This window comes from Gossypium raimondii, chromosome 4 (genome assembly GCF_025698545.1).
Source record: "Gossypium raimondii isolate GPD5lz chromosome 4, ASM2569854v1, whole genome shotgun sequence".
NCBI lineage: Eukaryota > Viridiplantae > Streptophyta > Magnoliopsida > Malvales > Malvaceae > Gossypium > Gossypium raimondii.
Window position 1 is genome coordinate 40,533,906 of NC_068568.1, and position 12,947 is coordinate 40,546,852.

The 12,947-nt window shown below is 31.9% G+C and overlaps 1 protein-coding gene across 1 annotated transcript; it reads left to right on the forward strand.

Annotated features, from left to right (window-relative positions):
* The first annotated feature begins 10,417 nt into the window (after nt 1–10,417).
* On the forward strand, nt 10,418–12,372 carry LOC105780418 (glutathione S-transferase DHAR2). The gene is made up of 6 exons (XM_012604734.2): nt 10,418–10,587; nt 10,702–10,792; nt 11,023–11,166; nt 11,434–11,551; nt 11,905–12,045; nt 12,151–12,372. Exons 1-6 carry the CDS (start codon nt 10,530–10,532, stop codon nt 12,235–12,237), a joined length of 639 nt encoding a protein of 212 aa, XP_012460188.1. The 5' UTR covers nt 10,418–10,529; the 3' UTR covers nt 12,238–12,372.
* Nucleotides 12,373–12,947: the final 575 nt, after the last annotated feature.

A 12,947-nucleotide genomic window follows, 5' to 3' on the forward strand; every position in this document is an offset into this window, starting at 1 on the left:
AGATAAGCTCAAATAAATCAAGATTAAATTGACTTCTTGTTGGCCACATATACTAAAAAATATTTATTAATGAAGTCCCAAGTTAAATAGAAGAAACTTCCTTGAAAGTAGCTAGAAAACACGTCTTTGAGATTGAGAAAGATTCTCACCATAAACCCAAGTTGAACTCAATCTCTTCAACATACTCAAACTCTTCATAAATACAACTACTTTAATTTCAACTTTGAATTCTGGAATAAGAACGTCCAAAAAGCTCATTTGCTTATTAAAACAATATCAATTAAGACCCTTGTAAAAAAAAACTAACATATAAATATGTTCAGGCTGTCTTGTGTTTTGACTGACCACTTTTTTAACTAATCAGGTAACTGAACAAATATTGCTAAACAACCTTGACTCTAACATGACTAAAGAATTAACTTTGTTGTTTTCCAAACAAGATATCTATAGGCTGGGCCACCCGACTCGTCCGATAAATGGAAGGGTTTGGGTAAAAATATAGGCCAGAAAAATGGGCTTGGGTAAAAAAATAAGGCTCGTTAAGAAAATGAGTCGGGCCTCGGGTAAGGCCTTTTTTACCCGAGCTTGGCCTAGATATGCAAAAAAAATCTATTATTTTCTTTTACTGCTATTTTGCTATTTTCTTTTTTTTTCATTATTTTGCTGTCATTTCACTATTATGTTGTTATTGTTTGGATATTGTATAACTATTGTTTTATAGTTAATTTTGTTACTATTTTAGAGATATTTGGTTGTTAAGTTGCACATATCTTAGTGTTATTTAAGTATACATATTTTTTAAAAAATTTATTTTCAAATTTTTTGGAAATATTTATTTTAATGTTTTTAGTATTTTTGAAATATTGTATTTCTTAAAAAAATTATATAAAAATAATAATATAAAAAAGTAATATGGGCAGGCCGAGTTAAGTCCGGGTTTTAGCATTTTTATCTGAGCCGAACTTGGGCAAAATTTTAATCCCATTTTTCGAACAATGGCTAGACCTAAAATTTTGACTGAACCCAACCCGGTACATAAACACCTCTACTTGTTGTGATCAAATTAACAAAATGTTGCATTATTTGGAGGTAGTTTACTGAGGTAGGTCGTTTAACTTCGCTAATGAGCTACTAGTGGTGAGTGAGCGAAGGCCTTGTGTACCGAAGGATTTTCTTGCGAGGTCTAAACCAATTAATTGGGGAAGGAGAAAACGAGAAATAATTTCATTCTTGGTCCTGGTTCTTTACTGAAACCTCTTTGTTAGCGTTGTGGGCTGTCTTTTGTTAGAGCCGTGCGTAACTTCATTTGTTTGATGCCATCTGTGTCCGCTTCAGGTTTTGGGTTGTGCGACTTATTGGCTATGTTGGGCTTTTAACAATTTCGCTAGGTGGTATGGCAAATGTCTATACAACCTTTTTCTTTTAATCTCAAGATGTGTACTCCTACCAAAATAAGTTTTCACCACTTTTCTTTAATATATATATATATATATATATATATTTAAAGAATAAAAAAAAAAAAACACTTTGAAATGCATTAGATTCTCTTCGAGTTTCTTCCACTTTGGAAAAAGTGATGAAAAATGAACGGTGTCTCATGATTGTCTTCTTATCATTAGGGAAAAGGTAAAACATGTGGTGTCAAAAAATTAGATTTTAAAATGAACATTAGGTGAATGATTTCTCATGATCGTCTTCTTATCATTACGGACTTTTGTATATTTATGTTTTGTTAATATATATTTTAGTCCCTATACTTTTTAAAAATTAGGAATTAGTCCCTATACTTGTATTTCTAAGAATTTAATATCTTTATTTTTAGATTTTAAAATTGAAGTCTAACTGGTAATGCTGATAATATTTTGTTAAATTCTGGTTAATTACAACATCTTTTTTAATTACATGACTACTAAGTGAGTAGTTTTTTAATTTTAAAATATCACAATAACAAATTTAGCCAAAAAAATTAACAAGCGTTAATAATTTGACTTGAATTTTAAAATTTAAAAAGTAAAAGAACTAAAGTCTTGAAAATGTAAAGGGACTATAAGCAGATTTTATTATGTTAAATATTTGGCATGTTAATAATATGTTTATTTTGATGATATATTAAATATTGAATTTATTCTCCAATGATGGTGACAAATAGAAAATGGGTGATGGACAATTACATTGAATTATTGAATTGTACCTTTTATGAATGTTGTCTCACATTTTGAGATTTTGTTGGGTTTTATATATTTGTTATAATTAAATCAAACAATACCTAGAATCTTTTATTTAAATCATTCTAATGTTTGGATGAAGGTGAAGAACATTATATAATTTAAAACTGTTTTCATATTTAAATTTCAATGCATCGGATGCTTCACACTTTCTACTTCAACAATCAAATTGAATCATATATTCGAATCTCTATCAAATGGATTTCTGATAATTCCTTACAAGTTATCTATATATTTTTTTATGTTATTGCGCTATTAATCCAATTTTTAAGTTATCAATAATAGTGTGATTGGACATATCCATAATTACAAGGTTGGACAGATTATTAAGTTTTGTTGGAACTTTGTCTGCTTCTCTTATTTCAATTCTTGTTCGAATAGCAAATAGAACGACAATTTTGGTGCAGTGAAAATTTTAAGTTAGTATGTTTCACTTTATTTGTTGTATTTTAATCTTGTTACACAACAAACGAGGAAGTAAATTTGTTCTACAATCTAGAGTAATTATTCTCATCCATTTGACTAATTTGAACTAGAAGAGAGAAGTTTAAAAGGTTGAAAATGCTTATCTTTATCCTTATCTCTTGAAAGAGTTTTAAAGCTACTAGAAGACTTACTTATGAAGGTTGTTATGTGATAAATACTCAAGATAATTAATGAGATAATTTTAGCTTTTAAATTGGAGTTTAAAGCTTGTCAAAGCTCTATTGGATGGGCTCTTATATCAGCCTATAAATAGGCTACTTGTAGCATCACTTGGGTAGAACTTCTTGTGCTTTGTTTTGTTATTTCGTGTGGCACTCTTTTTAGGTTTTTCTTGGAGAGTTTTATTGATTGTATTGTGAGGTATTTTTGGGGTGAGTGATTTGTAACAATTGGGGCCGGTGTTGGAGTTACAATTACTTATTTGTGTAAGGGTAGATTAGGATTAAGCTAATAGGTGATCCAGACGATTATTGAATAAAATCATTCACTAACTGGGGCTCCTATAACACCCATCGCTCGACCCAATCATCGAGTCCGAGCTACAGAATGCTACATTTATTGTCAAAGCAAACACAGTCAAATACATCGTAAATAATAATTTACAAATGCAATTAAGTGCCAAACACATTCAAATCATGTTAAACAATTAATTTCGAGTCTTAATCGAGCTTACAAAAGCTCATTTGTCAACTTGAACATGAAATAGGGCCAAATTAGTTCAGGACCGGCATCGTGATGTCATCTCTTCTACGTCGTGATGTCGCCAAAACAATATGTTATGTCGTGACCTCAGGCCACTTGACGTCATGATGTGACTCACTATTGACTGACGTTGCGACGAGACAGATTGGTCGTCAGGACGTGAACTCTGTTTTTGGTAAAAATGAACCATTTTGGTACCTATTTCAATTGCTCCAAACAATCAATCAAAAAAATGCATCAAGCATTAACCTTATTTTAATCAAAACATGCCTAAATCATACCAAACAAGCTCAATAGTCATATTTAACTTTACATCAAAGCATTCATTACTTTAACATCAAGAAATCTTAAGCATTTCAATATCATTAAGCCATACCTACTAAATCATTCAATTACCAATCTTACTTATGCCAAATCATCTTGGAGCATGTCATTTCCTTTCATTTTAACCACATATGAACACATATACATATATATGACATATAAACATTAAGCACAACCATCAACTATCAAAATTAAACTACATTTCACAAGCATACTTCAACTTACTAATGTTCAAGTACATTTCCATTTCATTCACCAATCAAACATGTCATTAATATAGTTATAGAACATCACATCTTTAGTATAGAAGCACATATATATCCAATACCATATGCAATCCAAAACACCAACTCAACATGATAAATAATAGTTAAAAACAAACTTGCCACAAGTTGCAAACATTCACAAACCAAGATACACCCAATCACTTATATACATGTCACAATCTTAGATTCAAAATAACCAAAATGTTACCAATTCGATGATAGGATAGTGTGAGCTTCGAGGTGATCTGACTTAACGTGTTTTGCAAGGTGACAATCTACAAGGAAAAAGAAAAACAACTAGGTAAGAATATAGAATGCTAAGTAAATTCATAGGCATTAAGCAAAACCTACCTTATCTTTTATCTAAATAAAATAAGCTAGCATAACTTGGCATAGTTTGGCTAAACATGGCAATTCAAAACAACAACAAGGTGAGCTTTAACTTATAGTCAAAACCACATAATATCTCAATTATATAATAAACCAATTCATGTTAAAGTCGATATTTCAATATCATGCTCATCCTCATGCTCAATTCAACATTTATCCATTTAAACTTCAAGCTCATATCACTTCATTTCAATCTTTCATTTTCACATTAACTGTTTAGCCCGATGAACTCTAGTAAACGAGCTTGGATAGATAGGTAACTACACACCATACGGTTACTCGTCTGAGCTAAATATATTAATATCAGGTTACCTGTTTAAGCTAAAACTTTACTCACAAATACATGTCAAGTTACTCATCCGAGCTAAACCTTTAAAGCGACATTAAGTTACTCATCCGAGCTAAACCTATGTCACATGTATTTGTGTTGGATCTCGGTAACATCTATAATCATTCCCATACAAGCGCGCACAAAACCCTATGACATTAAATTTACCTATCTTAATTAGTCGAGACAACATAACATGTAATACTCACACCATCAAATTCACCATTTCATGAAATCACGATTTAATATATAAATAATTTCTTGGCCCGGAGAACATTAATAAATCAACTTTGGATACATGAAAGAGAAATACTCATTCAAGTCAACATTAGGACATTAACCGATACTCGATGCTACTCACACAAGCTTCAGAGAGTCTGCAACACATGCAGGATCTCAAACCATTGGTATGTCACACATCACTGGTATAGAGTACCTGATATAAATGTACACCGGCTAGAAGCCTGCTAGGCTCAAGGCCTGATACATATACAACGGCTTAAAGCTTGCTATAAAACCACTGACCTAATGCTTGCTTCTTCCTAATGACATGCCATTTGTATTCCGACTATTTACTAAGTTCACGCGGGCCTATTATACTTACTGATACATCACAATTTCAATTGTAACTTTCCATCATGTTAACCATTCAATAGCTAAATCAATAACAATTATTGTCACTCAATTAAATAGGTAATAAGAAACTTATTATAAACATAAATAACATAATATTAACTTACCTATGTAGTGGCTATCGGTATTTGACGATAACTATTCAACAACCTTTCCTTTCCCACGATCATCGATCGATCTACTCGTTTCTTGATCTAGATATAATAATTCAATTCACTTAACCCAATTTAACATCTTAAAACACTTTAAATCATGTAATTAACTCTTTAATAATATTTTATACATTTACCCCAAACTTTTACCTTTTATACTATTTAATCCCTATAACCAAAACTTCAAATTTATCACTATTAAACCAATTCCAAGCTTAACGGAATTTTCTAGGGTCCTTATACATCCATATTTATTTTATTTTTCCCAAGAATTTCATGCTAACTTTCCTATTTTAACAAATGAATCCTTAAACTTAAAACTAACCAAAAAAAATACATCTCAAACTAATCCAAACTCAACAACAAGCTTAACACTAAACTACTTAACATAAAAAAAAAACATTCAATATCAACAATGAAAAACTTCTAAATATTGGACAGTTTCACAATTTAGTTCTTGGATTAACTAAATTAAGCTATAAAAAACTCAAAAACATAAAAATCATGAAAAATTGGGTTGAAAAACACTCACATGCAATAAAACTAAGCTCGACTGAATGGTCGCCTATTCTTTAATAGAGGTTTTAGTTCACTTAAAGCCAAAAATGATGAAGATAATGGCTTTCTTTTACTTAATTTTATGTTTTATTCATTAATTACCATTTTTCCCTTTAATAAATAACTCAAATTTCAATAAAAAATAACCTTAAACCATCCATTCTTAGTAACTAGGGTCAAGTTGCCACTTAAGGCCCTCAGTTCATGATATTATGCTCATTTAATACAATTAACTAGTAACATTAAACTTTTGCAACTTTTATGTTTTAGTCCTTTTACCTAATTAAAATGATCAAATGATAAAATTAATGTACCAAATTTTTATATGACTTTACCACGACCATCCAGATACTAATTAAAAAAATAAAATAACATACTAATTGAAGTTGTGGTCCCGAACCACTGTTTTTGATACCATTGAAATTTGTTCTCTAAGCTTCATGGCAAAGTTATATGTGGAATTACTTCATGCGAAATTCTGTGGAATAGTTCACATATATGAATCTGCATCTATATGTAAATATTCGTCTATGGATCCGCATGTATCAGTTTGCATCCATGAAATTTTTGGATGAATCTGTATGTATGATAGTCTACTAGATTTATCTTTATGGTTCAAGCTATGACAGTCTGCTAATCTTATATTCATGTTTCAAGTTTAAGAGATCAAAGAGATTATCTTTCACAAGAGTCAATATGGACTATTAACTAAGCAAGAGATCGCATGGGCTTATTCTTATGTTCAAGCTATGAGAGTTTGTATGAATTAATTATATCAAGTCAAAACCACAGGGATCTTCTTCCACGTAAGAGTCTTCCAAGAACTATCTTTAAATCGAAAGTCTGTAATGACTACTCGCCAAACAAGAGTCTGGCGGTGACTATAATTTTAGAATGAATTCACAAGTAAGAACCCACATATATGAATCTGTGATTACAAATTTTGCATGTAAAGGTTCGTAAGTATGGTCTTCGAGTATGTATTTGCCAAGCTCAAGTTCGCGTATATAAGACCTTATGTGTAAATTTGCTTGTAAAAATGTTCCAAGTATGAATCTCTATGCATGAGTTTTCTGGAGTTAATTTGTTGTTCATTAGTCCAAAATAATAAAGATTGCTAAGGCAATTCACATATGTTCTATTGGAAAAAGAGGTAATAACCATCTTGTATGAAATAAGTGAAAATAGAAAAGAGAAATCATTCCACATTGTAGCCTATAACACGAGCGGTAGAAATGGAGGATTGAGGCAGTGCAGAAAATGTATAAATTTTCAAGTTGAGCCAATGCAAGGGAGGACAAGAATATGCCAAGAAGTTGTACGATCTATAATTGTGCAAGTGCTGTCAAAAAAGAGATCAGACCTATGAAGTTCTAACTTATAAATTCAAAAATGGTATGTTATATTAGTAACTCACTAAGTTCATTTGAACTTACTTAGTCTTGTTTATGTTTTCCAGGTGTAATGGTTTATATAAGGAGTTGAAGAGGGATCAAGCCAAAATCGGTTCAAGCTTAGGCGAACTTGTGTTCTTATTTATAATATGCATATAATAGGGCGACCTAAAGGCCGAACCTCATGGTCTAAATTTTTGTAACTACGTATGAACCTAGTATATTATATTCTATGATGTGTAATCGTTTAAATATAGTAAAGCCATTATTATTAATCTTTTCATAAGTTTGCATGTTAATAACTTAAACTAAGAATTTGTAACTGCAAGGTTTTAGTTTGGTGAGTTAGCTAGTCGCATATGATAAGATTGTTGCTAACAATATTCGGATTAAGGTAAGTATGATTATAAAACGTTTAGTTGGCTGCCTTAGTCATGTTAGTCGTACAATTTAGTTGTAATTGTTCAAGTTAGTCATATAAGTACGATGTGACATCTTGTAACCAAACCCGTCGATCTGGTCTAGTAAATGGTGTTACATATATAGTTCATCATTCACTCAGGATTAAGGTATGTCACACTTTGGACGTCACAAGTGAATAAATTCATAAGCGGATTTATGATCTATTCTTCTTGGGTCCAGTCCGATGTACTATCAGTCCAGTCAGTCACATCTATGTCTCTATCTTTTGGGAGTCATCCGCTCCTATGCCCAAGACAAGGCATCTCCCCAATTGAAGTTGATAGACAATATATTAGTCTTTCAATCGATTTGCTCATTTTTTATTAAGCTAAGGGCATGTTTTGGTTTGTCTACTAATATAATTTATCTTTCTGTATTACGATCTAACCATATAATACCGCTTAGTATTAGTTTAAATGTTAGACAATAAGTGAACAAATATTTGCTTCTATTTATATTGTATGCAAAAACCATATTAGGAAATTATAAAAAAAAGTACATTAATGTAATCCATGAATTATTTTACTAACCAATTTGTTAAAAAATTACAAGTTTACAAACAAATATACTAAACTTAGGGCACCAGATCCAATAGGAAGTATACTAGTGTGGGGTGGTGATGGAAGTTGATACCATCCTATGATTGTAAAATCATAAAGCAACCATTTATTTTCTTGTTCCATGCTCTACACCTCTTACATAGCACCTTATATAGGCATGCCAAAATGACAAACCCCTAATTGTATGTGCCAGCCATTTTGAAATCATATAACAACGGAAGATACATTGTATGAACTAAATTGCTAAAATTTTTTGGCATTAGCTTACCTCTGATTAATCGAAGAATGTCAACTCTAGCATGATGTTCAATATCTTTAAGTGTTGGATTCGCTAGGAGATGCTTGAACTGACTCTTCTACCATATCTACTTAATTTGAAGCTAGAGAAATCAGACGTAAAGTTGACACTTATTTTCAATGCTCGAAAAAGGACTCCCCTAGGTTGTACTCAGAAATTTCAATTATTGGACTCCCATCCATTGGAAGGACTATTAGTAACACTGCATCTTTTAGTGTTATTGTAGGTTCATTACATGGGAGATGAAACATATGGGTTTCGAGGCTCCATCACTCAACCAAAGAGGAGATGAATGTTGGAACGAAAGTAACATTCTCAATTTGGCTAGCATGATCAAAATCGATGACAATTAAGTGACCAATGATTTTGTTTCCAAGTGTATCTACTCCCATATTACTATGATATTGAGCAACTAAAGAATCCTCTATTGTTAATGCATTCTGAGCAACATATCCTTCTTCCGATCTCAATAAGGGGGAAACCATTATGGTATGATTAGGAATTTCGATTTAGAAAATCTTATGTATGTATGTATGTATGTATGTATGTATGTATGTATGTATGTACGTAAAAGATAAATGTTTTGGGTTTTCTATGAAAAGCTAACAAGTTGGATAGGTTATTTGTAGTTTTTAGTGTTAGGTTCGATTAAGAGTTTTAAAAGGATCTTGACACTCATGAATGGTGATGTCAATTTAAATTCTTGTTTTCTCTTTAAATAATCATATATACAAATTACGATTTTAAAATTTATGAATACCTTAACTGCTTTGAATGTTGAGTTCTGTTTAAATATTATCCATGCCAATTACAAAATTAAATTAGATAACTTTAATCATTCCATAATCGTTGACATGATTTCAATAGGATCGAAAAGTTGATAACACATTACATATTACAAAATTCGACATCCATGAGTATAAATCAACTCTAAATATTCTGAGAAATAACTTTAGAAAAACTTATTTTGGGTTTAATTATTTTTACAATACAGAAATGAAAAACCTCCGGTAATGCTTAATTTCAACACTCATGTCATTGGAGAGTGTGTGTTTTGTATCTAATATAGACTAGAAATGCAATGATGCTAAAATTTTATTTTGCAGTTTCATTTTGAATTTGTTTTAAAGATTTAGAAAAGTTTGATAAATATTTGCTATGCCCATGTCCACACTAGTTAAAAAGATCAAGATAGTCCAAAAGAAGGTACTATTTATACCAATTCTTACAAAGAAGAAAATATGATTGTGGATTGTGGACCTGGAGCTAAAGAAAGATCATGACAATGTTCATTATTGTACTAAACATGATATCTTATTCGGAAGATATATACCTTTTCTCTCTTTCAGTGATGGAATAAATATTTGACCCCAACAAATTGAAAAAAAAGAGGGATCGAATAAAGATACTTTTTAGAGGCATAATAATTTAGTCCCAAATGCCAACCCAAATTAAATAAACCTGACATTAAAGTACTAAACATGTTAAATACAGTCAAAATGCATATTATACTCTCAGGAGAATTCAGGAAGAAAAAACATGGTTAAAATGACAGCCACGAATTTTAATATATTAAAAAAATAAAGAAAAAAACATGAAATCTTGGTCCCACTGCCATAAATTTGGTGTTAACAGAGCTCAACTCCTGCTTTAAATTTGCCAGTTACTAGCCATCTTCAACTGGCATTTCATTCCAGTGCTACCTACTTCATCTCAACTATCAAACCCAGAAAGCTCAAAGGAAAAAAAAGATGGCTTTGGAGATCTGTGTCAAGGCTGCTGTTGGTGCCCCTAATGTTCTTGGAGACTGTATGCTCTCTCTCTCTCTTGTCACCTTTCATTGTCAAATTCGTCATTCTTGGGGTGATTCTATTTATGGGTTGGAGTTGCTTTTTGCATTTTCTTAATGGTTTCTTGTTCCAGGTCCATTCTCCCAGAGAGCTCTTCTTACTTTGGAGGAAAAGAAGATTTCCTACAACATGCACCTTATCAATATCAGTGACAAACCTCAATGGTATTTTGTGTTAGATACTAAAAGATGTAAACTTTTTTTATGTTAAAATGTGAAAGTTGATCTCTTGTTTTGGTGTTGATGGGTTATTCCAAGTGTTTAAGCAAATGGGTTGGTGTAAATTTATGATTTTGATTGCACAAGTGTTATAGATTTGGCTTCTTTTAGTGATGGGGTTAGTTGAAAGTTTTTAAGCAAATGGGTTATGAAAAGTGTGAAATGATTTTGGATAGGTTTTTGGAGATAAGTCCAGAAGGGAAAGTACCAGTGGTGAAGTTTGATGACAAATGGGTGGCTGATTCTGATGTAATTGTTGGAATCCTTGAAGAAAAATACCCTCAGCCTTGTCTCAAAACCCCTCCTCAATTTGCCTCTGTGTAAGCTCTCTCTTGCCTTCTTTTAACTCTTTTTTACTCTCAAATCAATTGTTATATGTTATCTCGAACTCAGGTTGGATAGCAAACCAAAACAATGCTTTAGGCTAAAAAAAGATTTTACCAACAAGTCAAATAAACATTTTGTTATGTGTATGACTTAATACTAAAATTACTTCTTTTAGATATTTTGATCAAATCAGTTCAAAGAAACCTAAAGTTTGATGGGTTGGGTTTTTAACCTTATTAACTTCTCAATTGAAACTGCAGTGGATCAAACATATTTGGAACTTTTGTCACATTTTTGAAGAGCAAAGACGCTAATGATGGATCTGAGCAGGCTTTGCTTAATGAACTCAAGGCATTAGATGAACATCTTAAGGCACATGTAAGTGATTATAAATTTGGGGTTTTACTTGGCTTCGGATTTGGGTATATGTTTGATATGAATATTTTCAATTTTTTTTTTTTTATATATTTGGAGGATCACGCCTCATGTCTCATGTCTGACAATGAAGAGCCGGAGTAACATGCAAGATTATCTTATCTTTTATGTATGTTAGTTGGACTCGGAGCTGAGTATGTGTCAGACACGATAAAATTTTCATATATTTGGAGAATCATATTTCCGTACTCATTTTGAAATACATGTCAAAACATGAGTAGTGGAGTTAAAAAGGTAATAGTTTTTTTTTTTACAATGCTTCAAGCATACCCTAATTTATTGGGGGTATATAACAGGGCCCATTCATTGCTGGGGAAAAGATAAGTGCAGTTGATTTAGCTTTGGGACCAAAACTTTACCATCTTGAGGTTGCTCTTGGCCATTTCAAGAAATGGACTGTTCCGGAAAGCTTGACTAATGTCCGCAATTACATGAAGGTATTCAACTACTATAATCACCGTTTTTTGCAATTTATTCTCCTTTCTTTTATTGGGGTATATTACAAGAAAGTCGAAGCTAATTCTGTATCTTATACGTTGCAGTCGATATTCAGTCGTGAATCGTTCGTGAAAACGCGGGCTGCTAAGGAATACGTGATCGCCGGGTGGGCACCTAAGGTGAATGCATGAACAAACTGGAAACAGTGAGGTGTTTGAAGAGTATGAGTGATGTAATAAAATGTGAGGGATGGTGATGTAATAAAATGTGAGGGATCTATGAGTGTCAATGCTACTAAGTAATTGGTAAGTGTTTAGAGTCCAAAATCTGAATCCTGTTCTACCAGCATGCACCAAGCAATCCATCCCCAAGCCTTGATACAAGACTTTGAGCCATTAACGATCCATCTATCTAGGTTTGGTAATTTTGGACAAACAATTAAAAGAAGAGAAATTTGATACGAATACACAAATGCATTAATATTATATATGACATGAATTATGAATTAAAATGTACTTTAAAAAATAGAGAAAAATAATAATTGGGTTGGTTCTGAACCAACAAAGTAGTTCTGCTCATCAACATTATACATAACATGATTATGTGATAAAAGAATAAAAGAAAGGTTTGATTCAATGATAAAAGTACAAATTTTAAAAGTAATAAAGGTTTGAGTTTGTATATATTTTTTTATAAAAAGATATAAAACAACAAATGTTTAATATATATATAATGTACAAGCCCAATTTCGCCCGGCCCATACCAACAAAACAAAAACCAGCCCAATAACCAAAACCCTAGCAGCCCACTAGACCCAAAACAAGGAAAAATCTAGCAGAAAACAGAAGAACCCTAGGCGCCGCTCCTAGGGTCTTCTGACCTTTGGTTTTCTGCCCACCTG